This window comes from Engraulis encrasicolus, chromosome 21 (assembly GCF_034702125.1).
Source record: "Engraulis encrasicolus isolate BLACKSEA-1 chromosome 21, IST_EnEncr_1.0, whole genome shotgun sequence".
Taxonomy (NCBI): Eukaryota; Metazoa; Chordata; class Actinopteri; order Clupeiformes; family Engraulidae; genus Engraulis; species Engraulis encrasicolus.
The window spans coordinates 29,156,754-29,179,079 of record NC_085877.1 but is presented as its reverse complement, the minus strand read 5'-3'; the positions used below and the strand labels follow the sequence as shown (position 1 = coordinate 29,179,079).

Below are 22,326 nucleotides of genomic sequence, written 5' to 3'. Positions count from 1 at the left end.
AAGTGCACTATGAACAAGTATCCCCTCTTCTGAATCGTCTGCATAAAGTTGAGTGGTCCTCACCCATTTTTTATGTTTGCTGATTTTTTTTATGTTGAGAGTAGCCCACCTACGAGGCATGTGCCAAGGGTAAGGAGTGAGGGGGCCAGCCAGGGCTCAATGGACATGTTTCGTGTGACAATATTAATAGAAAATATAGCCTAGCACAGGGGTTCCCAAACGTAACCCTGACTAGGCCCCCCATATCCGGTAGATTCCAGACAAGGCCCCCCTGATATGAGCCATGCCACACTATTTTTTTGTGCACCCGGTTTCACAACTCGGATGAAGTTGCTGCATTCCTAAACCCACTCAAGTACTACGAAAATCATAATACAGAAACAATGTTAAGAAGAAAAGGATTCCACTGAGATTGTTTAGCTTATTTTTGGTTTATTTTGGCCTCTTAAGTTATTCATTTTATTTCACTATATTTTTCCTGCCAACCTGCCGCCGCCCCACTGGCATCCCCCTCTCGGCACCCACTTTGAAAACCACTGGCATAGCAGGCCTTGCGATTGTTTGAAACAGGGGGAAAGTGGTTCAAGTTATTTGTTTGGCTTATAGACATTTGGAGAGAGGCTGGTAGCCAGTCTTCCCCTTCCCCACAGGTAGCCTATATCTCCCCTTTCATGATACAGCTACATGAAAGAATTTGCGGGGGAAAGTGTTCAAAGATTTGTTTTTGTTTTATTAATTTATTTTCTTGCAGTCAGCGGCAGCGTCATTCCTGCGCAAGAATGACCATATGCCGAGAGACACCTGCGTTCTTCAAGCAACATCACTAAAACAGCAGGCTAAAGTCTAATTTATGCTTCAGACGCGTACCCTCTGCGTCCATCACACCGCCCGCTCTACACTACATTACACTCAAAACACACACACACACACACACACACACACACACACACACACACTATACAACACTCAGCACACTCACAGTCACACCGTCGAGCGACAAAATCACGAATGGACGCGAAGGACGCAGACAAAAAGGCGCGATAGTGTTTGCTGAGAATGCGGCCGATATAGTCAACGCAAGTCGGAAACGAAACTTAACTAGACGACCAGAAGTGCACAGGAGGTCAGGTCACACACCATTACATATTCGGCGGCTGAGAAGAGAAGAGCAGTTGTTGCAATGGCGTTGGCTATGATTTACAGGTTGCTTTTGGTCTCTATGCTGTTGATGGTTGCGGGCACGTTTACGACTTTGAAAACAACAGGTAGGCTCGGGTTTGTTGCTGTCACAGTTGCCGTTTCAACGAATAGCCTATCTTTCTTCTTTCTTTCTGGTGTTTCATAAAAAGAGCTGCAACTTTTGAGTTAATAATCCTTGCTCTTCTCCGAACTTGAACGTTTGTTTCATCAACTTGATGAAAGCAATTGGGCGTGACAGACCAATTTAGCAGAGTCATGCTCGCATAGCCTATTTCAGCCTTCACAGAAAATATCGTTGGATTATATAGACTGAAGTCGTCATAGTTTATTTAGGGAAAAATTCTCATTCTTTTGTGAAGTTAGGGTCTTAATTTCCCTTAAAGTCCTACAAGCTAAACAGACCTACATACAGTCTTCAGCTTCTATCCAGTAAAATACAGTTTTTATTCAACACTTAAGAGTACCTGGAATCAAATAGAATCTAAGGGGTGTTAAATGTAGGCTAGACTGTGGCACAAGAGTCGAATTATTCACAAGAGTTGCATCTTGTTATCTTCTATCCTACTTATTGTGCGTTCCGTTGTGTGTCATATAGTAGTCTAGCTATTGAAGCATAAACAAAACACTGGACACAATGCCTTTCTTTCTTGCAGATGGAAGTACCACGTATCAGTGGACAGGTAATGTATGCGTGCGCCCATTCCGCATAGAGATTGAGCCCATTCTACAACCTGGACTACGATAAAAAGCAGTGTTCATTCAACACTTTACACTAGAGTAGCCTACCTGGAATCAAATACAATATAGGGTAGGGGTCAGGAACCTTTTTTTTGGTGGAGAGAACCCTAAACGCCAAATTTTAAAAAAGAAATTTTCGTGAGAGCCATAGGCCTACCATTTTAAAACACTGAGTACAATAAGAGCATGTATTTCAGTTAAGCCCAACAATTTTAGAGTGTACTGTCAAGTTTTTAAGTTTTATTGATAATAGGTAGCCCAAGTATTGAGTTGCCAACTATCAACTTCATTATAGAGGGGGTCTGGGGGTCCGCCCCCCCCCCCCCCCCCCCAAAGGTAACCCTAGGTAAGTAAGAGCCAGACACGGTTCCCAAAAGAGCCACATATGGCTCCAGAGCCAAAGGTTCCCTACCCCTGATCTAGGGGGTGTTAAATCGTGACTGTGGATTTGAATTAACTCTGCATTTTACTGTAGAGGCTATCCTACTTCCTTGTATTCCACTGTGTGTCATGTAGGCCTATAGGCTATCCATTGAAGCGTAAACACAATGCCTTTCTTTCTTGTAGATCGATCCAGTACTGATATGCCTACTGTAGGTAAAGGGTGATACATAGTCATACTGTGCAGACTTTGGGTAAAGCATAGACGTACTGTCAGCGGGGGGCATTCCCTCATAGTCGTCCTGCATGCGAATGCAGGACAGGGCGTGTTGTTTTTTTCCAGCCGAGAATTCAACGACGTCGATGACGTCAATTCACCTCCGTGACAACAGGGGGCGAACTAACTCATTCAGATGAGCCCAGTCCCTAGAATGAATCACAAAGCTAGCCAGCTGGAAATCTAAAACGTTATATTCCACCAGTAGCCTACTTCTAAAAGTTGGGGCATAATTAGATGGTTCAACATCAGTTTCTTTTTAGTCAAGTATTACATGAGATTAAATGCCAAACAAACGCCGTTTTAAAAGAAAATAGACAGCCAATAGGCGCCCATTCCACGCAGAGAGAGAGAGAGAGAGAGATCTGTGTATTTTTTATTTTGGTGAGGAAATGGCGTGAAACAATCCCACTGTCCACACACTGTAGTCACTTATTGCATGCCTTGTTTACCCTCCTCATCTTCCGTACTTGGTGGCCATAAAACTGCCTCTCTCATCTCCAAAAGAAAAGAGCAAGGACAATTCAACAGCAGTTGGCTTATAGCTGTCTCTCTCATAGCCGTATATAAAGATCTTTATATACGGCTCTGGTCTCTCTTGTCTTTAGTCGCCCCCTAGTGGCTAGTAAAGACACCACTCTTCATTTGACCACTATTCACTATTTTTTTTTATAATTCAGTTTTTGTAATAGTTTGCTTATTTTTTATTTTTACCCCCCCACACACATTTTGATCCATTCATCCTCATGACTTGAGTAATGTCAGATTGATAGAGAAAAAAAACGAGATGCTGGAAATGAAAGACAATTTGCCTGATGAAGGTCTAGACCAGTGTTTCCCAACCTTTTTTGTCCTGCGTACCCCCTAAGCAATTTTGTCACATGATAAGTACCCCTTCACTCATGCTCTATATCTGTTCCTCTATCCAAATGTGACTACACTCCATACATTTGTTATTATTACATTTTTCCAAGTACCCCCTGAGGTGTGCTCACGTACCCCTAGTGGTACACGTACCCCTGGTTGGGAAACACTGGTCTAGACTAGGACCAAAACGTTGTTTAGGGTATTAAAGTAGAACAGCGAAATGGTCAGTGTGGAGGAGTTTTTTCAAGTTGTCTGCTGAATGACCCATGGGCCATCTCCGATGCATCTGCCAGCTGAGGTGTCTGAAAAAAATCCAAGTTTAACACATAGTTCACTGTACATAGCCTACAATTGCGTTTTTTCACTATTTTACATAAACTATCTGGATTGCATTGTCAGTTTTAAAATTGGGTTTAAGTAAAGTAGGATTTAAGTAAAGTAACGATACTTGTACCTAATTACATTCTTTAGTAGTCCTTCCACCCTTGGTGGTAGGATACATATTGTGATTTCTTAGTGATAGATTGTGAAATCTGGTGGGTATTCCAAGGAGGTTCTGTTAGAAACCATCAGGGATTAACAGTAAAATGATGACTGTAATTTTTCATTAATTCTCTGTGTTTTCTGTCAAACACAGATAACTCAAACTCGACATGGTACTGGACATCAACCCCCACTCCCGGCCAAGGTAAAAAGACAAAGCAACACCATGTCCATATCAAGAATCATTTATATAAAATATATATTCCATGTATGATTTACTCCTGAAAGTGGACCCTTTTGGTCTATTCTCACACATAATAATGATATGAACAAAACACTATATGAAGCATAAAAAGAAAGTAATTGTATCATACATATCTGTAAATGCCAGGCACAATTTGTACTTTATTCATACTAGTTTCACCTAATAATTCTGTATGAGAAAAGGGTCCACTTTCAGGAGTAAGTTTACAACAAAAATCATATCTGTTCTCGCTCTCACATAAAAATCTTGTAGAATTTGTAAAACTTGAACAAAGCTTGTGCTTGTGGCCTCATGATGAAGTTGCAAGAGAATTATTTGTCAGAATTTTTAATTCAATATCTTTCAAAGGTAATTTTCTCTTTTGCATGTTGGATAGGGAAAAGTCCCCCAAAAGTTCTTGGTGGCTAGGTTGACAGTAGGGAAACTTAATAGTTTTCTTGATAGTTGCCTCTGAATTCCTGCAACTGTGAAGCATTTGTATATGTTTTTTGTCTGTGAAAAAGCACTATATGTAATGCTATGTAAAATAGTAAAAACATTTTACTTTATAACTTAGAGCTACTTTTTAGACTGCCTGCTTTTGATAGCCTGCAGTGGATAGGGTTGCCAGATGTAGCCAAAGATTTCCAGCCCATCAACACAAATTGCCAGGACAGGAGGCACCAATACATGTCCAACCTGAAGAAGGGCTCAGAAAGTCCCATGTACTGAATTGAATGTTGAAGGTTCACTTATAGATAAATGCACCCATTACTTTTTTTTGTACCTCCGCCAAGGAGGTTATGTTTTCGGTCGGGTTGGTTTGTTTGTCTGTTTGTTTGTTTGACTGTCAACAGGATAACTCAAAAACTTATGAATGGATTTTGATGATATTTTGTGGAGATATTGTCAAAAGGAACATGTGATTAAATTTTGGTGATCCGGATCATGATCCAGAAATTTTGTGAAAGATTCTTCACCATTGCAGGATAGGGTGAATTTTGACATTCCAGTTTCTAACTTCGCAAAAACTAACTCCACAAAGACAGGAAGACTGAAAAATCGTATATTATATTATAGGCATAGGATCCCACAGTGTGGCTTGCTATTGTTATTGTGGATTATGGCAAATTTTAGCTGTGCATGTGTGAAAGTACACATACAGTATACAAGTAAATGAAATGGTGAGTAAAATAGTTCACTCTGATGCCCCCTCAAGCTTTTTCCTAAAAAAAAAGAAATCAAAAACCACACCCATTTTTTAATTTAGAATCACCTATCTACTTCTACTTAATACATCTCTGTCTGTATTAGGAACTGAACACTTTGTATGTGTAGATGTGGTAGCTATTCCTCCTCACCTGCCCCCTCTATATACTCTTCCTGACGTGTGTGTGTGTGTGTGTGTGTGTGTGTGTGTGTGTGTGTGTGTGTGTGTGTGTGTGTGTGTGTGTGTGTGTGTGTGTGTGTGTGTGTGTGTGTGTGTGTGTGTGTGTGTGTGTGTGTGTTTTCTTCACAGACCTGACCGGGCGTATGTTCAGCATGTCGCCCGACAGTTCCGTGGCGTTGCAGGGCTTCAACTCTTACCAAAACACCTACGCCTTCACCGTGTGTCTACGTGCCATCTTCGAGATGTCATCAACACGAAACATCTTCAGCCTGAGCATCGGGACCAGCGTTGCCCTGTCTCTGACCACATCACCATATGCTGGCATGACAGGTTAGTAGTCTTTATTGTCATTATAATAGTAATAACAACAGAAACAGCGATGATTATAGTAATAATAATCATCATCATCATCATCTTCACATTATATTACATCACATATTATCATAAAGACAATAACTGTATGTTTGTAGCATAATTCATGCAAAATGTTGTTTAAAATGCTTTAAAAGGAACTCCACGCAGGAAGACATGTTGGCCTTAACCCCTTAGCGCAGCACCTATGTTATAACCTTACTGTTACCAAAACTGTAATGTCTATATTTTAATCTCCGCTTGAGTTAAATAGTTGAGTTTTACCTTTCTCCTGTACTTTGAACCATTCTCTGAGTATGGCAATGCATATTGTACCTCCATGCTAGCAGTTAATGTCGCAGGTAGGAGGCGCTCGTGTTTTCAAACGGCGCCCCCATTTACTAACCAAACAATTACCCTGGGGAACATGCTATGAGCACCAAGTATGCCAGGACACCAATTTCAATGTTGACACAATCATATTTTATTTATTAAGACAAGCCTGTAAGGCGGGGGGAATTGTCCACGGTCTGTCCAAATCTCAGAGAGGCTTCAGCATCAAGTCCATGTCAGAGTCCAAGCATAGTGGCATCCAGCTGGCTGGAGGGAGACCACGGCACGTCCGAGCGCAACTCGAAGCGAATCTGTGAGGCACATGAAGGGGAGCACAGTCAACTGTTCCAAGTCAGGTTTCCATTTAATATAAGAAGAAGCACACAGCTCAGGTTGTCCCTGTGGTGAATCACACGCGAACACTGCACATCGTAGGCTACACTTCAAACCAGGTGATGGGTGGGCACTGCACACTATATCACGGCACACTGTAAAATTAAGGGGACGACCACCATTGCTGGCGCTAGGGAGAGTTAGCAATCCTGACCAGAGTTCATCAGTTCACTTGCCATTACCGGCCTGGAGCGAGAGACAGTCGGTGCGAGAGAGAGAGAGAGGTAAAGGGAGAGTGAGCTGGAGAGAGAGCAAGAGCCTGGGACAGCATGCTTTCCGGCAGGGGGTAGGCCACGGACACCAGGAGATAAAAGGGCACTTAACTTCAGCGAGGGAGGGAGCGTCCTCACCCCTCCTCCTGTCATCACAGCGGCAGATCTACCTGCACCCGGGTCGCGGTCTTCGGTCCATCCACCGTCACGCTTCCGCCCGTCCATTCGCAGGCTGCCGTGTCCAGATCCGTAGGATCATCTGTTCCGTTCGGTCTCGCTCCTGGTCCCGCACCGGCTACCGGCACACGTCCATCTCCTCCTGCAGCAGCTTCCCAGCGTGGATGGCTCGTTCTCCAGGCTCTCCAGGCTCTCTCGCGTCTCCGTCCTCCACCGGTCCTGTTGCAAGCTTTCTTCCTGTGCAATAAAAACATTCCCCCAACCAGTGTGGCCCAATCACGATTTCCCTCTTCCCACCCCACACCTGTAGTTAATTATGTTACTTATCCCCAAGTTAATTGTGTCCAACCCAAAGTATTTTCCTTCTGTTTACATCCCCATTGCGCCACTGAAATGCGCCCCTAAGGGAACAAGCACAATATTTTTAGTTCCCTCCCCGACCAAACCTTGTCACCCCGTGACATTGAGTCCTATGAGACCAGCTGGCGGCTAACTGGTCTCATAGGACTCAATTTTAACTGCTAGCTTGGAGGTAAAATTTGCACCGCCGTACCCAGAGAATAGTTAAAAGTATAGGACAACGATAAAACCCTATTATTTAACTCAAGGGGAGATGTAAAATAAGCTTATTTCCAAAAATGGGACAGTATCACGTTAAGGCTCTCGGCGCTGTCATAGCAATGTTGTTATGATGTAGTAGCAAATGTAGCAGATAGTGAATAGGCCCGCCGGCGACCCCATCTGCAGTACGAGGCTACAATACTGACATTGTTGTGTCATAAGTAGCTTGGTGTAACAGGATAGCTTTCTTTTTCATGTTGTCAAAATTCCCTACATTTTCAGAACATAAGCTGTCAGCTTGATGTCTCTGTGCATTCTGGGAAAAGGTGACATATGGTTGCCATTTCTATTAGACGTGTTCAGGATTGAATTTTGTCAATCGACGACTGTAGACGAGAGAATAGAGAGCGAGAATTTGCTGTCACGGTGTGGGTGGTACTAACACAGATTGTTAAAAGTCGAACACAAATTTGAACGAGAAGATGAGGTCGCACCATTTTGATCTACGTACGTAGTAGTGGTGTGCATTGGCACTGCCCTCATGATTCGATTCGATTACGATTCGGGAGGTAGCGATTCGATTCGATTCAATTCTTCGATGCATTGCAATGCATTACATTTATACTGAAAGCAAAGCAAATATTTCATGATGAGGCAATACAAGTAGTCAGATACTGAGCAACATTGTATTGGCTGTTTTCTGTATCAGTCTTGCAGTTTTCAATGCTTTGAAGTGCTTTTATTTAATTTAACATTCATTTGCTCCTGACATATCCACAGAAGTAATTGAAATGTAAAAAAATTGCCGCATCGATTCTGGAACTTGCCGCATTGAATGGAATTGTCCATGCCACGCATTGCATTGCATCGCCGAATCGATTATTGTTGACACCACTAGTACGTAGCACATGACATGCAAGGTATGGGAGGACAGGTGGGGAGGAGGAGTTGAAGTGGGGTGCAGTGCAAACTTTTTATAAGCAACTGCAGGAGTTGCATCGTCTGTCGGCAATTGCTTTGATCCTGTGAGAGTTTGACGCAACGTCACACGTCTTCATCACAGCAGGACTGAATTTGGTCAAGTCAAACAAGACTGGCCTGAAGAAAGCTAGGGAACCCAGGAGCAGACTGGAGACAAAAATTCAATCAAAGTGTGTTTATTTCAAGGCAACGGTGCAGACAGGGGTGAGGCAATTTCAACATCAAGGGCAGGCATGGGTCGAGGCATAGGCAGTTCACAGGCAGAGGCACAGGGGGCGTAGGCAAAAACGTAGTCAAAAAACGGTCAGAGTTCAGATCACAGGTAGGCAAAAATGGAATGGGAAACACAAAAATCTTCAAAACATAGGACAGGCACACGTGGCAAAAGGTTTCAAAAAATGAGAAAAACCACAGGCATAAAAAGGGGCAAAAATCCCAAAATTGTCCAAAACTGAGGAAAAGCACACGTGGCAGAATCTCACAGCTCAAAAACTCAAAAGCACTCGTGAAGCAGAAAAAAGTCAAAATGCACTTCCAAAAAGCAGAACAAAAATTCAGAAAAATACGAGGCAGAAGTCCAGAAAAATACTTCAAAAGCACAGACAAAACTCACGTGGCGTAATGAGGCATAGAACAGGAAAAACTTGGCAAGACATGAACATGATCAGAGCAGAGAACCATTCGGAGTTGTAGGCAACAATCTTGCACTGACAATAGTCCTTGGCTGGGTTTTAAAGCAGAGTCTGATGAGTGAAATGGACGCAGCTGTAGCGAGGCCATGGTTGGTGATTGGCTTCTGGTGGTGAGGTGAAGTTCAGAACATGGCCACCAGATGGCAGCAGTACAGGGAGAAAGTCGGCTAGTATACGCTGGGCCAGTCACAGCATATCGGACTGCAGGGCAGGTCAGGGCTGGGTTGTGACAGGACCCCTCCCCTTACGGACGCCACCAGGCGTCCCAGCTCGGACCTCAGGGTGCAGCCGGTGAAAGTCAGCTATCAGGGTGCGGTCCACCACAAACCGGGCAGGGACCCAGCTGCGCTCCTCTGGACCGTAGCCCTCCCAATCGACCAGGTACTGGAAGCCTCTGCCACGCCGCCTGGCCTTCAGGAGCCGCCTCACAGCAAACACCTCACCGCCGTCAACAACCCTGGGAGGAGGAGGGGGCGCTGGAACAGGGGACAGGGGGCTCGAGACAAGGGGTTTGAGTTGGGAGACATGAAACGTGGGATTAATGCGGCGCATAGTCAAAGGTAAACGAAGACGGACAGAGCATGGGTTGATTACCTTGGTTATGGTGAATGGGCCGATGAACCGGGCATGCAGCTTGCGGCAAGTGGGAAGGTCCCGTGTGGAGAGCATCACTCTCTGGCCCGCCTTGTACCTCGGAGCAGGGGACCGACGCTTATCTGCCTGGTGCTTGTAGGCAGCCGCAGAACGCAGGAGTTGACCTCTGGCCCGGGCCCAGGTTTTCTTGCAGCGACGCACAAAGGCCTGAGCTGAAGGAACGGCGACCTCCTCCTCCTGTGAAGGGAACAGCGGGGGCTGGTATCCCAGACAGCAGTGGAATGGGGAGAGGCCGATGGCAGACGTAGGCAGGGTGTTGTGCGCATATTCGACCCAGGGAAGGGTCTTGCTCCATGACGTGGGGTCTTGGGAGGTCATGCACCGGAGTGCAACTTCCAGCTTTTGGTTTGCCCGCTCTGTCTGTCCATTGGTCTGTGGATGGAAACCTGAAGACAAGCTGGGAGAGGCACCGATTAGTTTACAAAAAGCTTTCCAAAACTGGGCAGAAAACTGTGGGCCACGGTCGGAGACAATATCAGAGGGTAGGCCATGTAGGCGGAAGACATGGACGATCAATAGTTCAGCAGTCTCCTTAGCAGACGGCAACTTGGGCAGAGCTATAAAGTGGGCTGCCTTAGAGAATCTGTCTACCACAGTCAGAATACATGTGTTGCCCTCAGACTTGGGAAGCCCAGTCACAAAATCCACAGCAATGTGTGACCAAGGACGATGAGGGACAGGGAGAGGTCTCAGGAGGCCCGCTGGGGGTCTGTTACCTGACTTGTTTCTGGTGCAGACGTCGCAGGCGGCCACAAATGTTTGAATATCGCTCTTCATGGAGGGCCACCAAAAACGCTGTTCGATCACTGCCAGAGTTCTCTCGGCCCCTGGATGGCAGGCGACCTTAGAACTGTGTCCCCATTCCAGCACCTGAGAGCGAACAGTTGAAGGCACAAAGAGACAGTTAGGGGGTCCATTACCTGGTCCGGGTTCCTGGTTCAGGGCTTCCTGGACGACGACCTCAATCTCCAGCAGGGCTGCACCCACCAGGCATCTTGGAGGAAGGATGGTCTGCAGGGAGTGGGGTTCCGTAGCTGAGGAGAATTGTCTGGACAAGGCATCAGCTTTAGTGTTCTTGGACCCAGGGCGGTAAGAGAGGGAATAATTAAACCGTGAAAAGAAAAGAGACCATCTTGCTTGTCTAGCATTCAGACGCTTGGCAGTACGGAGATACTCTAAATTCTTGTGGTCTGTCCACACAATAAAAGGAGGGCTAGCCCCCTCCAGCCAATGCCTCCACTCCTCTAATGCCATCTTGACAGCTAGTAACTCCCGATCCCCAATGTCATAATTTCTCTCTGCAGGAGAGAGGCGGTGAGAGAAGTAGGAGCATGGATGAATTTTGTTGTCCTTGGGAGACCTCTGTGACAGTATGGCCCCTACACCTGACTCAGAGGCGTCAACCTCCACTACAAATTGGACAGACGGGTCAGGAATGGTCAGAATGGGTGCAGAAATGAACCTACTTTTTAGGTCTGCAAACGCCTTCTCAGCCTCCCTACCCCAATGGAAGGAGGTCTTGGTGGACGTGAGTGCGGTGAGAGGTCCAGCCACGGAACTGTAGCCTCTGATAAACCGCCGGTAGAAATTTGCGAACCCCAGGAACTGTTGGAGGGCTCGCCTTGTGGTAGGTGTGGGCCAGTCCTTAACTGCCTTCAGCTTCAGGGGGTCCATCTGTATCCTGGAGGGGGAGAGGACAAAACCCAAGAAGGATACAGTATCTCTGTGGAATTCACATTTCTCAGCCTTTACAAAGAGTTTGTTCTCCAGCAGCCGCTGTAGAACTTGCCTGACATGGTGCCTATGGGCTTCAAGGGAGGGTGAAAATATAAGGATATCATCAAGGTAAACAAAAACAAAAACATTCAGGAAGTCTCGCAGTACATCGTTGACAAGAGCTTGAAAAACAGCTGGGGCATTGGTCAAACCAAAAGGAACCACCAGGTATTCATAATGACCAGTAGGGGTGTTGAAGGCGGTTTTCCATTCGTCACCCTCCCTGATTCTTACTAGGTGATAGGCATTCCTTAGGTCAAGTTTAGAAAAAACAGAGGCTCCCTGGATGAGTTCAAAGGCAGTAGACATGAGTGGTAAGGGGTACCTGTTCTTGACTGTGATGTCATTTAGGCCTCGATAGTCAATACATGGGCGGAGGGATCCATCCTTCTTCCCCACGAAAAAGAAACCAGCTCCAGCAGGTGATGACGATGGGCGGATGATTCCCGCAGCCAGAGAGTCTGAAATATACTTCTTCATGGCGTCTCTTTCAGGGGGGGAGAGAGAATACAGACTGCCCTTGGGTGGAAAAGAGCCAGGAAGGAGTTCAATGGCGCAGTCATAAGGCCTATGCGGGGGTAGGGATACAGCTTGGGACTTGCTGAACACAGGCTTAAGGTCAAGATACTCCTCGGGGACATTAGACAGATCAGGAAACTCATCAGGAGCTAAGGAGGGCTGGACAGTGGTGAAAGCAGAGCCCAGGCATGAGGATAAACAGAATGCACTCCATCCCAAAATGCTGTTGTCAGACCAGTTGATATGGGGGTTATGCACAGACAACCAAGGGAATCCGAGAACTATGGGAACATGGGGATTTTTCATGACATGGAAGGAGATCAACTCCGAGTGATTTCCTGAGATTCTTAATGTAACAGGGATAGTTCTATGGGTGATTGTGCCCAAGCTATTGCCATTGAGGGTTAGGACAGAGAGGGGGTTCTCAAGACGGGATAGTGGAATTCCCAGTCTTTGTGCTGTAGCCAAGCAAATTAAATTACGGTCAGCACCTGAGTCAATGAGAGCTTGGAGAGCATAACTCTTGTCCTCATGTAAAAGGGAGATGGAGAGGTAGGTGCGTTGGACAGGGGATGGGTCGGTGGTCGTGCCCGCCAGGCCCCCTATTCTCACTGGCGGGCCTTGTCTTTTAGGGGGCAGGTAAGAGCAAAATGACCCACCTTTCCGCAATAGAAGCAGGCACCTGTGTCTCGTCGGCGTTGGCGCTCCTCAGGAGTAACCCGAGCGCGATCAATTTGCATTGGTTCAGGAGGTGGAAGTTCAGGTGGAGGAGCCTTCACACCCGGTCGAAGATAGGCTGGAGTCTTCTCCCGGTTTCTCTGTCTGATACGAGCATCAATGCGTCCAGCCAGGTCCATTAGTTCTGTAAGCTCAGAGGGTAACTCCCTTGGGACAAGTTCATCTTTCACTGCATCACTCAGGCCATTCAGGAAAGCATCATACAAGGCGTCATCATTCCATTTACATGAGGCAGACAGAGTGCGGAACTCAATGGCATAATCAAAGACAGAACGGGTACCTTGACGGAGGGCCATGATCTCTCTTGCAGCCTCCCTGCCTGCGTGGGAGCGGTCAAATACCTTTTTCATCTCATCAGTGAAGGTTTTGTAGGATGAGCAGCAGGTGGCATTGGCGTCCCAGACAGCAGTTCCCCACTCCCGGGCCCTGCCAGTGAGGAGGGTGATGAGGTAGGCTACTCGGGAACGTTCTGTTGGAAAAGCAAGAGACTGGAGTTCCAGGGTTAAAGAACATTGTGAGAGGAATGAACGGCAGTTGTTGGGGTTACCATCGTAGGGTTGAGGAGCAGGCAGCCTGGGTTCTCTGAATGGAGAGGGTGTGGCCGGAGAGGGGGGAGCTGGGCTTGCCTGTGGGGGGGTCGGCTGGGGCTGAGAGGCATTGGACAAAAGTTGTTGCACCTGTGCAGAGAGGGAGTTAAGTTGCTCAGCAACAGTCTCCAGGTTACTGTTAACTTGAACAATGCCTTGCTGGTGAGTTCCTAGCATGGCTCCCTGTTCCTTTACTGCATTCTTCACCATTTCCAGGTCTGCTGGGTTCATGTTGGCAAGATTGTTCTGTCAGGGCCGTGTGGCCTGAAGAAAGCTAGGGAACCCAGGAGCAGACTGGAGACAAAAATTCAATCAAAGTGTGTTTATTTCAAGGCAACGGTGCAGACAGGGGTGAGGCAATTTCAACATCAAGGGCAGGCATGGGTCGAGGCATAGGCAGTTCACAGGCAGAGGCACAGGGGGCGTAGGCAAAAACGTAGTCAAAAAACGGTCAGAGTTCAGATCACAGGTAGGCAAAAATGGAATGGGAAACACAAAAATCTTCAAAACATAGGACAGGCACACGTGGCAAAAGGTTTCAAAAAATGAGAAAAACCACAGGCATAAAAAGGGGCAAAAATCCCAAAATTGTCCAAAACTGAGGAAAAGCACACGTGGCAGAATCTCACAGCTCAAAAACTCAAAAGCACTCGTGAAGCAGAAAAAAGTCAAAATGCACTTCCAAAAAGCAGAACAAAAATTCAGAAAAATAGGAGGCAGAAGTCCAGAAAAATACTTCAAAAGCACAGACAAAACTCACGTGGCGTAATGAGGCATAGAACAGGAAAAACTTGGCAAGACATGAACATGATCAGAGCAGAGAACCATTCGGAGTTGTAGGCAACAATCTTGCACTGACAATAGTCCTTGGCTGGGTTTTAAAGCAGAGTCTGATGAGTGAAATGGACGCAGCTGTAGCGAGGCCATGGTTGGTGATTGGCTTCTGGTGGTGAGGTGAAGTTCAGAACATGGCCACCAGATGGCAGCAGTACAGGGAGAAAGTCGGCTAGTATACGCTGGGCCAGTCACAGCATATCGGACTGCAGGGCAGGTCAGGGCTGGGTTGTGACACCAACTGCATTTTTAAATCACATTTACGTAGCTGACACCAATGTTAATCTTATAAGGGCAACATGACCAAGGAGCCAGAGATCCTTTTTAGACGGCATGGAAATAGACGTTTTCTGATTTATAAGCAAAGATATTCAATATTGTAACCAAGATCAAGTGTACTATGTTTCACAGTACAAGTGAGATCAAGTACAGTCTCCTAAATGGTCATGACTTTCCCATTGAACTCCGTTCATTGAACCCCTACTGGACTCCTAAAGTCTCCTAAAGGGGCATGGCTGCCATAAGACAAAACTGTTTGTCTCTCTATATTATTTTTTTAATATCCTCCTGACTACCAGCAGTTCATTTTTGTCCTCTCTAGAGGACATTTGTAAACCGCAATATCTCCCACCCCATACACACTACTGTGCTAACTCCCAATGGTCTTTGAAGAGGACATTCAGAGCTTTCCAATGATACCATGTGTGTAGGGGTGGGGTTTTGGGAACTTTCTATTTCTTTGCAAGGAAAATGGTGTACATTAAAAATAGGCCGCTTTTGGCTAAAGGGAAAGTAAATGCATAATACTTTAAAGTGGGCAATTATTGTCTTAAAACATCAGCTTTATATGTTATTTCAATCTCTTCAGAGCACAATTAAACCATTTCTAAATGAATGTAACATTATTTAATTCCCATATTTAGGCGTTAAAGAAATGTCCTCTAAAATGGACATTGGTAGTGACATCTTCCATTTTGTTAGTATTTTTCTAGTCAGAAAGTCAGAATCAGAATCAGAAGGAGAGACACTTTACATCACATTATTGATAAATAATCCTAGATTTGATGTTTGAGGAAGATGCTGAAGATTCAGAGACCTCTTAGGATTCATTTCAAGCAGGAAAAGTAGAATCAGAACAAGCAGAACGTTTCCTATTGATGCATTTGTCGCCCCATGTGGAGCATGACTCTGATGTGTGTCTGAACTTTGCAGGACAATATTTCAACCAAAAATTAAATTAAGACTAAATTAATCCTATAGACATGAACACATGTTGGTTCCAGAGATAATAACCCATATTTCACACATCAGAACTATAAAATTAGTCAACTCTGGTGAAAGTTCTCAGTTGAGGGACCACATGTCATTCAAGCTTCAACTGCAAGTCCAGTTGCTTAAAACAAAACTACTTTGACTTGAGATGACCTGCATGAATGATAATGGTCACAGACACATCCAGTTTCCACCTCAAACCAATAAAACAATCATTATAAACTCATAAATGCTCAAATTTACTAATTATTAAACTGATTGTTATGCTTTTGCATCCAGATTGATTGATGGCAATTGAGGTACATTTTCAATGTACGGCCTTCCAATGTCCACTGTAATGGACACATTAAATCTTTAAAATAAAAAATAAAAATTCGAAAAAAATGTTGTCAATCTCATTTTTTGCCTTCAAACAATTGGGGGAGTAAAAAAAAACAAAGATTTTTGAACTTTTTTTCCCCTGGTAGTCAGGAGGATATAGCGTTTTGGACAACACACCTTTCAGCAGATGTTACAAACACATAAACACAGTCCAAACGGCATCATGAAAATAAATAAATAAAAATAAAAAAAAAACTTAAAGAAGAACAAAATCCAAAGAAGTTTTTTAAATAAGAACGTCACTTTTTTGTTCAGCACCAGGGATTGTACCCAAGCAAAGCTACAAGTGAACTCTACCTATGGCATCATGGGAGTTAAAATTATTGACATGGGTTTGACATACAGGTGTGTTAATATGTTTGTAACATCAGATGAAGGTATGCTGCCCAACACATCATGTTAAAAAAGGGAAATGGGAGCCTGATGTTGCTGTCTTAATTTTTGTTGTTCAGTTGATTTTGCTGACCCAGGACCCATTTGAGATGGATGTGCGTGTTTTCCTAGTTCAGCTTAGAGCCTTATGTCACATTGATTCTGAAGGAAATTCCCTTATTATGAACTGTGTCTTCCTTATCAATTGTCTCTGCCACAGGTTACCAGCTGACCCTGGGTCAGGCCTCTAAGGCCTTCAAGATGGTGTCTAAGGTGCCCTCCGTGGGCAAACTCTGGCCTTGGACCAGCCTGTGTGTGACCTGGGATTCCACGACGGGCATGACGCAGCTGTGGGAGGACAACTCCATGAGCGTCAGGAAGAGCATGTGGAGGGGGCAGGTGAGGGGACGGACACCACACACACACACACACACACACACACACACACACACACACACACACACACACACACACACACACACACACACACACACACACACACACACACACACACACATCAGGAAGAGCATGTGGAGGGGGCAGGTGAGGACTCTCTCACACACCCACACACACACCCACACACACACACACACACACACACACACACACACACACACACACACACACATGCAGAAACACACATGCGGCTACAATCCAGCCATACCCATCCTGCAGCACAACACAAACGGTTTTCCTCATCAGTATCAAAAAGTTCCCTTAAGCCCTCCTCACACAACCTCAATGCAATTCAATATAGCCACTTGTACTGTATTATTGGCTAACGTATGAATCATATTCTAAACTTCTACCGAACATGAGAATTGTACCCTGTTACCTCTTTAAAGTACAGTAATATACAAACACAATTAAAGAATTCAATAGTTGAAGGATCCATGCACAGTTTCTAGGTGCTGATAGACGCAAGACTGTTTAACCAGCCTGATCTCCAAAAATTCTGTGCTCCTGGACACGGATGTTAAGGACACAAAATCCGTGTCTATGAGCACGGATTTTGCCAAAATTCCGTGCTCCTGGACACGGAATTGTTTTCCGTGATGGGCACACGGAAGTGCTTTCCATATACTCACAGCACTGTGTTAACTCTATCATTAGAAAATACATACCAAATGCTAATCCTAAGCAAAATAATGCTATAGCAATTTAAGTTGTGCCCTGACCAAAACATTCCCTAACCTTAACCTGTCATTAAAGACATTTTTTGAGAAATACCTTTTCCAGTTGGTTGATAGGCTATCAAATTCATATAATGAATGAAAGAATACTAGCTGTGGCCAGACCAAAACAATCCCTGACCCTAACCTGTCAGTAAGAAATGTTCTTTTTTTAGAAAAAATATTTGACTTAGGTCAAAGACTGTGGAAACATAGAGCTGTGGGAGTATAAAGAGAGCACTTCTGTGTGTCCATCAAGGAAAACAATTCCGTGTCCAGGAGCACAGAATTTTGGCAAAATCCATGCTCCTGGACACGGATTTTGTGTCCCTAACATCCGTGTCCAGGAGCACGGAATTTTTGGAGATCATTTTGGTTTAACACTTAAAAAGAAAAGAGTTTACCGCACACAAAGTCAAACAAGTGTGCGGTAAGCTCTTTTCTTTTGAATGCTTAACTCCTTTCCCCTTCCTGTCCTCCTCATAGAGTTTCTACGGCACGCCGGTCTTGTCCCTGTCCGGGTTCGAGGGGCAGGTGACGGACATGCACATGTGGAACCAGGCGATGCCCGTGTCCGTGCTGCGCTCCTACAACCAGGGCTGGGGCTACCCGCAGGGCACCATGCTCAGCTGGGCTCGCACCAGCTACAGTGTCAGGGGCTCACCCATACTGGAGAAGGCCTACGAGAGCCTGGGAGCAGCTGCGTCTGAAGGTATACTGTACATACCAGGGCCTGACACTGACACATTGGCCAAACCAGCCAAATGCTGGTACAAACTGGCTGTGGCAGTGGCTGGTAATAATTTCAGTGTTACCAGCCACTTTGGCAGGTAGATTATTCTTTGTTGGATGCATGTATATCAGTTGGAATAGATAGGTAGTATCTATTAATATGAATGTATTCATGAATATCTATCTATCTATCTATCTATCTATCTATCTATCTATCTATCTATCTATCTATATACACTGTATGATGTGTACACTACACTAAAAATACCATATTTATTCATATATTGATATGGATGGTAATATTGGCAGATGTTTTGATAAATACAATTAGCAGTTTTAACATGTAAAATATTTTGGTACAGCTTCATTAGGTCACCTCCCATGGGATTTTTTAAATGAAACATTTCCTCAAATAGACGAAGAACAGTAACAGAGGAAATATGTTTTAACAAATTAACTTTTCTTGCCTTGCAGAGAAAGACGAAAGCGCTGAGGAGCAGAAGAAGGGAGCGCCTGTGAGGCGAAGCTGGAGGAGGAAGCAGGGGAAGATGGGTAATGTAGTTCAGGAGGGCGCAGAAAACAAATATGGCTGCCTGGGCCAACGCAAGCGCTGTGGGAGGAAGACTCTGTAGAGGGGCGATCAGTGACGTGTGCAGAGGTGTCAATCATCTGAAAGTTTAAAAAACTACAAAATATCCAACCTTATTCAAATATTCAACCTTAAAATAGGGTTTCCAAAATTGTTTCTGTAGTACTTGGACAACAGAACACCCAGCATGAGTTGGAACGGCATAGCTCGGATTTGCAGTGTGCGAAAGATTGGCTTATTGTTTGCTTTTCATTACTGATGGTTTTTTTTTAAAAGAATAATCATTTCTTTTCTGTATTGTGATTTAAAAAAAAAACATCCTTGAAGGGCACTTCAGAAGCTCCTGGGGGTTAGGCTACTTGGGGCCCATGGGCACCACGTAAGTGATCCCTGCTGTAGGGCATTCTATTTAACTGTCTTGCTTAAACACAGATGATTCGACTCATAATGTAAATTACTGTACCTTTCCAAGACTGGCATGCTTGTTAGATGCAGTTGATTCAGAATAATGTCAGAATCTGACAGTCAGATGAAATTTGCATTTTCTAACTCAAGGATTGGCACCTCTGGATGCAGCACCCAGAAGATTCCACTGTCATGTTTAATCAGCTCGCTCAACTATTGAAATTAATTTGTTTTACTGTAACTGATTTTGATGCCATTTCTATTGGCCACAACAGGCCCTTTCTGAGGAATCAATTTATTTTATGTTAATCATGTTTTTAGTCAAAGCATTTCAACATTTTCTTCTCTGTATTTTTGAAATATCAACCTCTTCATCATTTAGCTTGATTGTATTTGTATTATTATTTCATTGTATCGTATATTCAAAATTTCACTATAGGCCTTAGCTGAGGCTCAGATGGCTAAGGCACTGTACTGTTACAGTGGGGGGGTACCATCCGGGTCCAGTTTCGAATCTGACCCAAAGTCATTTCCTGATCCTCCCCGTATCTCCCTGTCACCATATCACACTGTCCTATCAAATAAAGGCATGAAAGCCCTTAAAGGTGGACTGAGTATTATTATATTTTTTAGTTTCCAGAATCCATGCTGCCCATTCACAGATGTTCAATTAACAGCATTATCGCAATACCTACTCTGGCCACCATCCTACACAGTGCACCTTACAAAAACTTACAAGGAATGTCCCTACATAAATCATTGCATTCATTGTCATACATAAATAAGACATTGGCATTACTGTGCACATATTTAACCTGTTGCACTGTGAGCACTAACTGCTTAAGAATGTAATAAAATTGCACTTTGAAAAGGTCTGCCCCCTGTGTCCTTACTGCAGGCGGACAGCACAATGTGTTACAGTATGACATCATACTCCTACTCTGCCCTACAAAGCAAAAAGGCAGTAACTGCGCAGAGCTCCAAACTGAGTAACTTTAAAATGATACTGCAATCTAGTCTAAGTAGTTTTGTGGAGATTATTGACATGCAGCAGTTTTGTTACTTTATTTTACCACCTTTTATGCAGATGAATAATTTTGTTTAAATTTAAACTTTGATATATATGTCATTAAAGTCATAGTAACTAATTTTCCACAACAACGCAGTTACTGCCTTTTTGCTTTGTAGGGCAGTACTGTGCAGTAGCAGATACTGGAATTCAGGTGTCAAAAGTAAAAGTTGAAGTAAATGTCTGATGTAAGTACTGTACATGTAAAAATAGGTGCTGTTACTGGAAAAAAAAAATGAAATCTACCCCAAAGATGTGATCCAACCAGCACCGAATCAGCTGATTGACAGTAGATCACTTACTCAGTGAAGTTAGCTGTGCTAAGGAAAGTGGCAGAGTTTGTTAGTTTTGCGATGTAAGTACTGTACATGTAAAAATAGGTGCTGTTACTGGAAAAAAAAAATGAAATCTACCCCAAAGATGTGATCCAACCAGCACCGAATCAGCTGATTGACAGTAGATCACTTACTCAGTGAAGTTAGCTGTGCTAAGGAAAGTGGCAGAGTTTGTTAGTTTTGCGATGTAAGTACTGTACATGTAAAAATAGGTGCTGTTACTGGAAAAAAAAAATGAAATCTACCCCAAAGATGTGATCCAACCAGCACCGAATCAGCTGATTGACAGTAGATCACTTACTCAGTGAAGTTAGCTGTGCTAAGGAAAGTGGCAGAGTTTGTTAGTTTTGCGATGTAAGTACTGTACATGTAAAAATAGGTGCTGTTACTGGAAAAAAAAAATGAAATCTACCCCAAAGATGTGATCCAACCAGCACCGAATCAGCTGATTGACTTGGCAGATTTTGTTAGTTTTGCATTGTTTATCTTTTTATTATTATTATTATTTTTATTTTTTTTACTTCTGACTTCGCTGCCTTTACACTAGAACTACCACGGAGGGGTCAATTGACCTTTTTACCTAAAAGCCCCACAAGAGGGTCATTTTACCCTTTGGACCCCCTGCGGACACTCCTTTTGTTGTGGAAATGTGGCTGTTAGCAGCTCACAGCTGTCACTTGAGACACAGAGTGTGTGTGTGTGTGTGTGTGTGTGTGTGTGTGTGTGTGTGTGTGTGTGTGTGTGTGTGTGTGTGCGTGTGTGGATCATTTCCAATGCCTGTTGAGTGCTGTATCTCTGCATCTTCGTTCCATGGAGAGGAGCTTCTTTCACCACAAAATTCTTGAGGGAAGTGAAGCAGTAGTCCACATGCACTGGTATTTATCCATCTAACAATTGCCAGGTTACATTCACATGAGTCGTTATGGTCACATGGCATGGGAGATTCACACGTTACAGTTTTTCTCGATTGGTTTGGCTAATTTCCGAAACTGAGATGACATTCTCAAAACAACACACGGACAAATCCCCAAACCAACTTGCAATTTCCCAAAACAGAATGGCATTTTTCATTGCTTTCATCAGATATCAAATGCTTTGTACATGTCTCAAATGTTTAGTACATCTCTGCAGATGGATATGTACAAATACCCTTCAGTTGACACATTCAGCATACATTTAGCACATTTTCCAAATAAATTGACCTTGCTTATCTAAACGAATTAGACAATTCTCAGTCTAATGGTTGCCCTCTCCAAAACACGTCAGCATTATTTCATTGTGTAAGTCATCATATGCAAAGTGGTCTATGCAATTCCCAAAACAGTCAAGGACATCATATTTTAAGAATTTCATTACATAGTAAATTCATGACAGTGTTCAACAGGTCAGATGGTATTGTAACTTTACTAGTTAGTAGAAAATAATTTTACAACCGTGTATACTACAGTTTCCTCTGTTATTTGGCCAATTTCATGACACTTTTTCAAACAACATTCTGTTTTGAACAATTGCTAGTTGCTTTGGCATTTGTCCATGTTATTTTGAGAATGTTATCTCTGTTTTGAGAAATGAGCCAAACCCATAAGAAACCTGTGCTATATGGGCATTACT

The 22,326-nt window shown here is 43.9% G+C and overlaps 2 protein-coding genes across 2 annotated transcripts; one reads left to right on the top strand and one right to left on the bottom strand.

The window, feature by feature from the left end:
- Nucleotides 1–1,074: 1,074 nt before the first annotated feature.
- On the top strand, nt 1,075–20,393 carry LOC134437780 (serum amyloid P-component-like). Its single transcript, XM_063187311.1, has 7 exons — nt 1,075–1,265; nt 1,854–1,880; nt 4,101–4,151; nt 5,710–5,910; nt 16,634–16,812; nt 18,072–18,297; nt 18,792–20,393. Exons 1-7 carry the CDS (start codon nt 1,181–1,183, stop codon nt 18,947–18,949), a joined length of 927 nt encoding a protein of 308 aa, XP_063043381.1. The 5' UTR covers nt 1,075–1,180; the 3' UTR covers nt 18,950–20,393.
- LOC134437997 (uncharacterized) lies at nt 10,228–13,785 on the bottom strand. Its single transcript, XM_063187583.1, has 3 exons — nt 12,889–13,785; nt 11,401–12,388; nt 10,228–10,982 (listed from the first exon to the last, which is right to left on the bottom strand). The coding sequence occupies exons 1-3, from the start codon at nt 13,783–13,785 to the stop codon at nt 10,873–10,875; spliced, it is 1,995 nt and encodes a 664-aa protein (XP_063043653.1). The 3' UTR covers nt 10,228–10,872.
- Nucleotides 20,394–22,326: the final 1,933 nt, after the last annotated feature.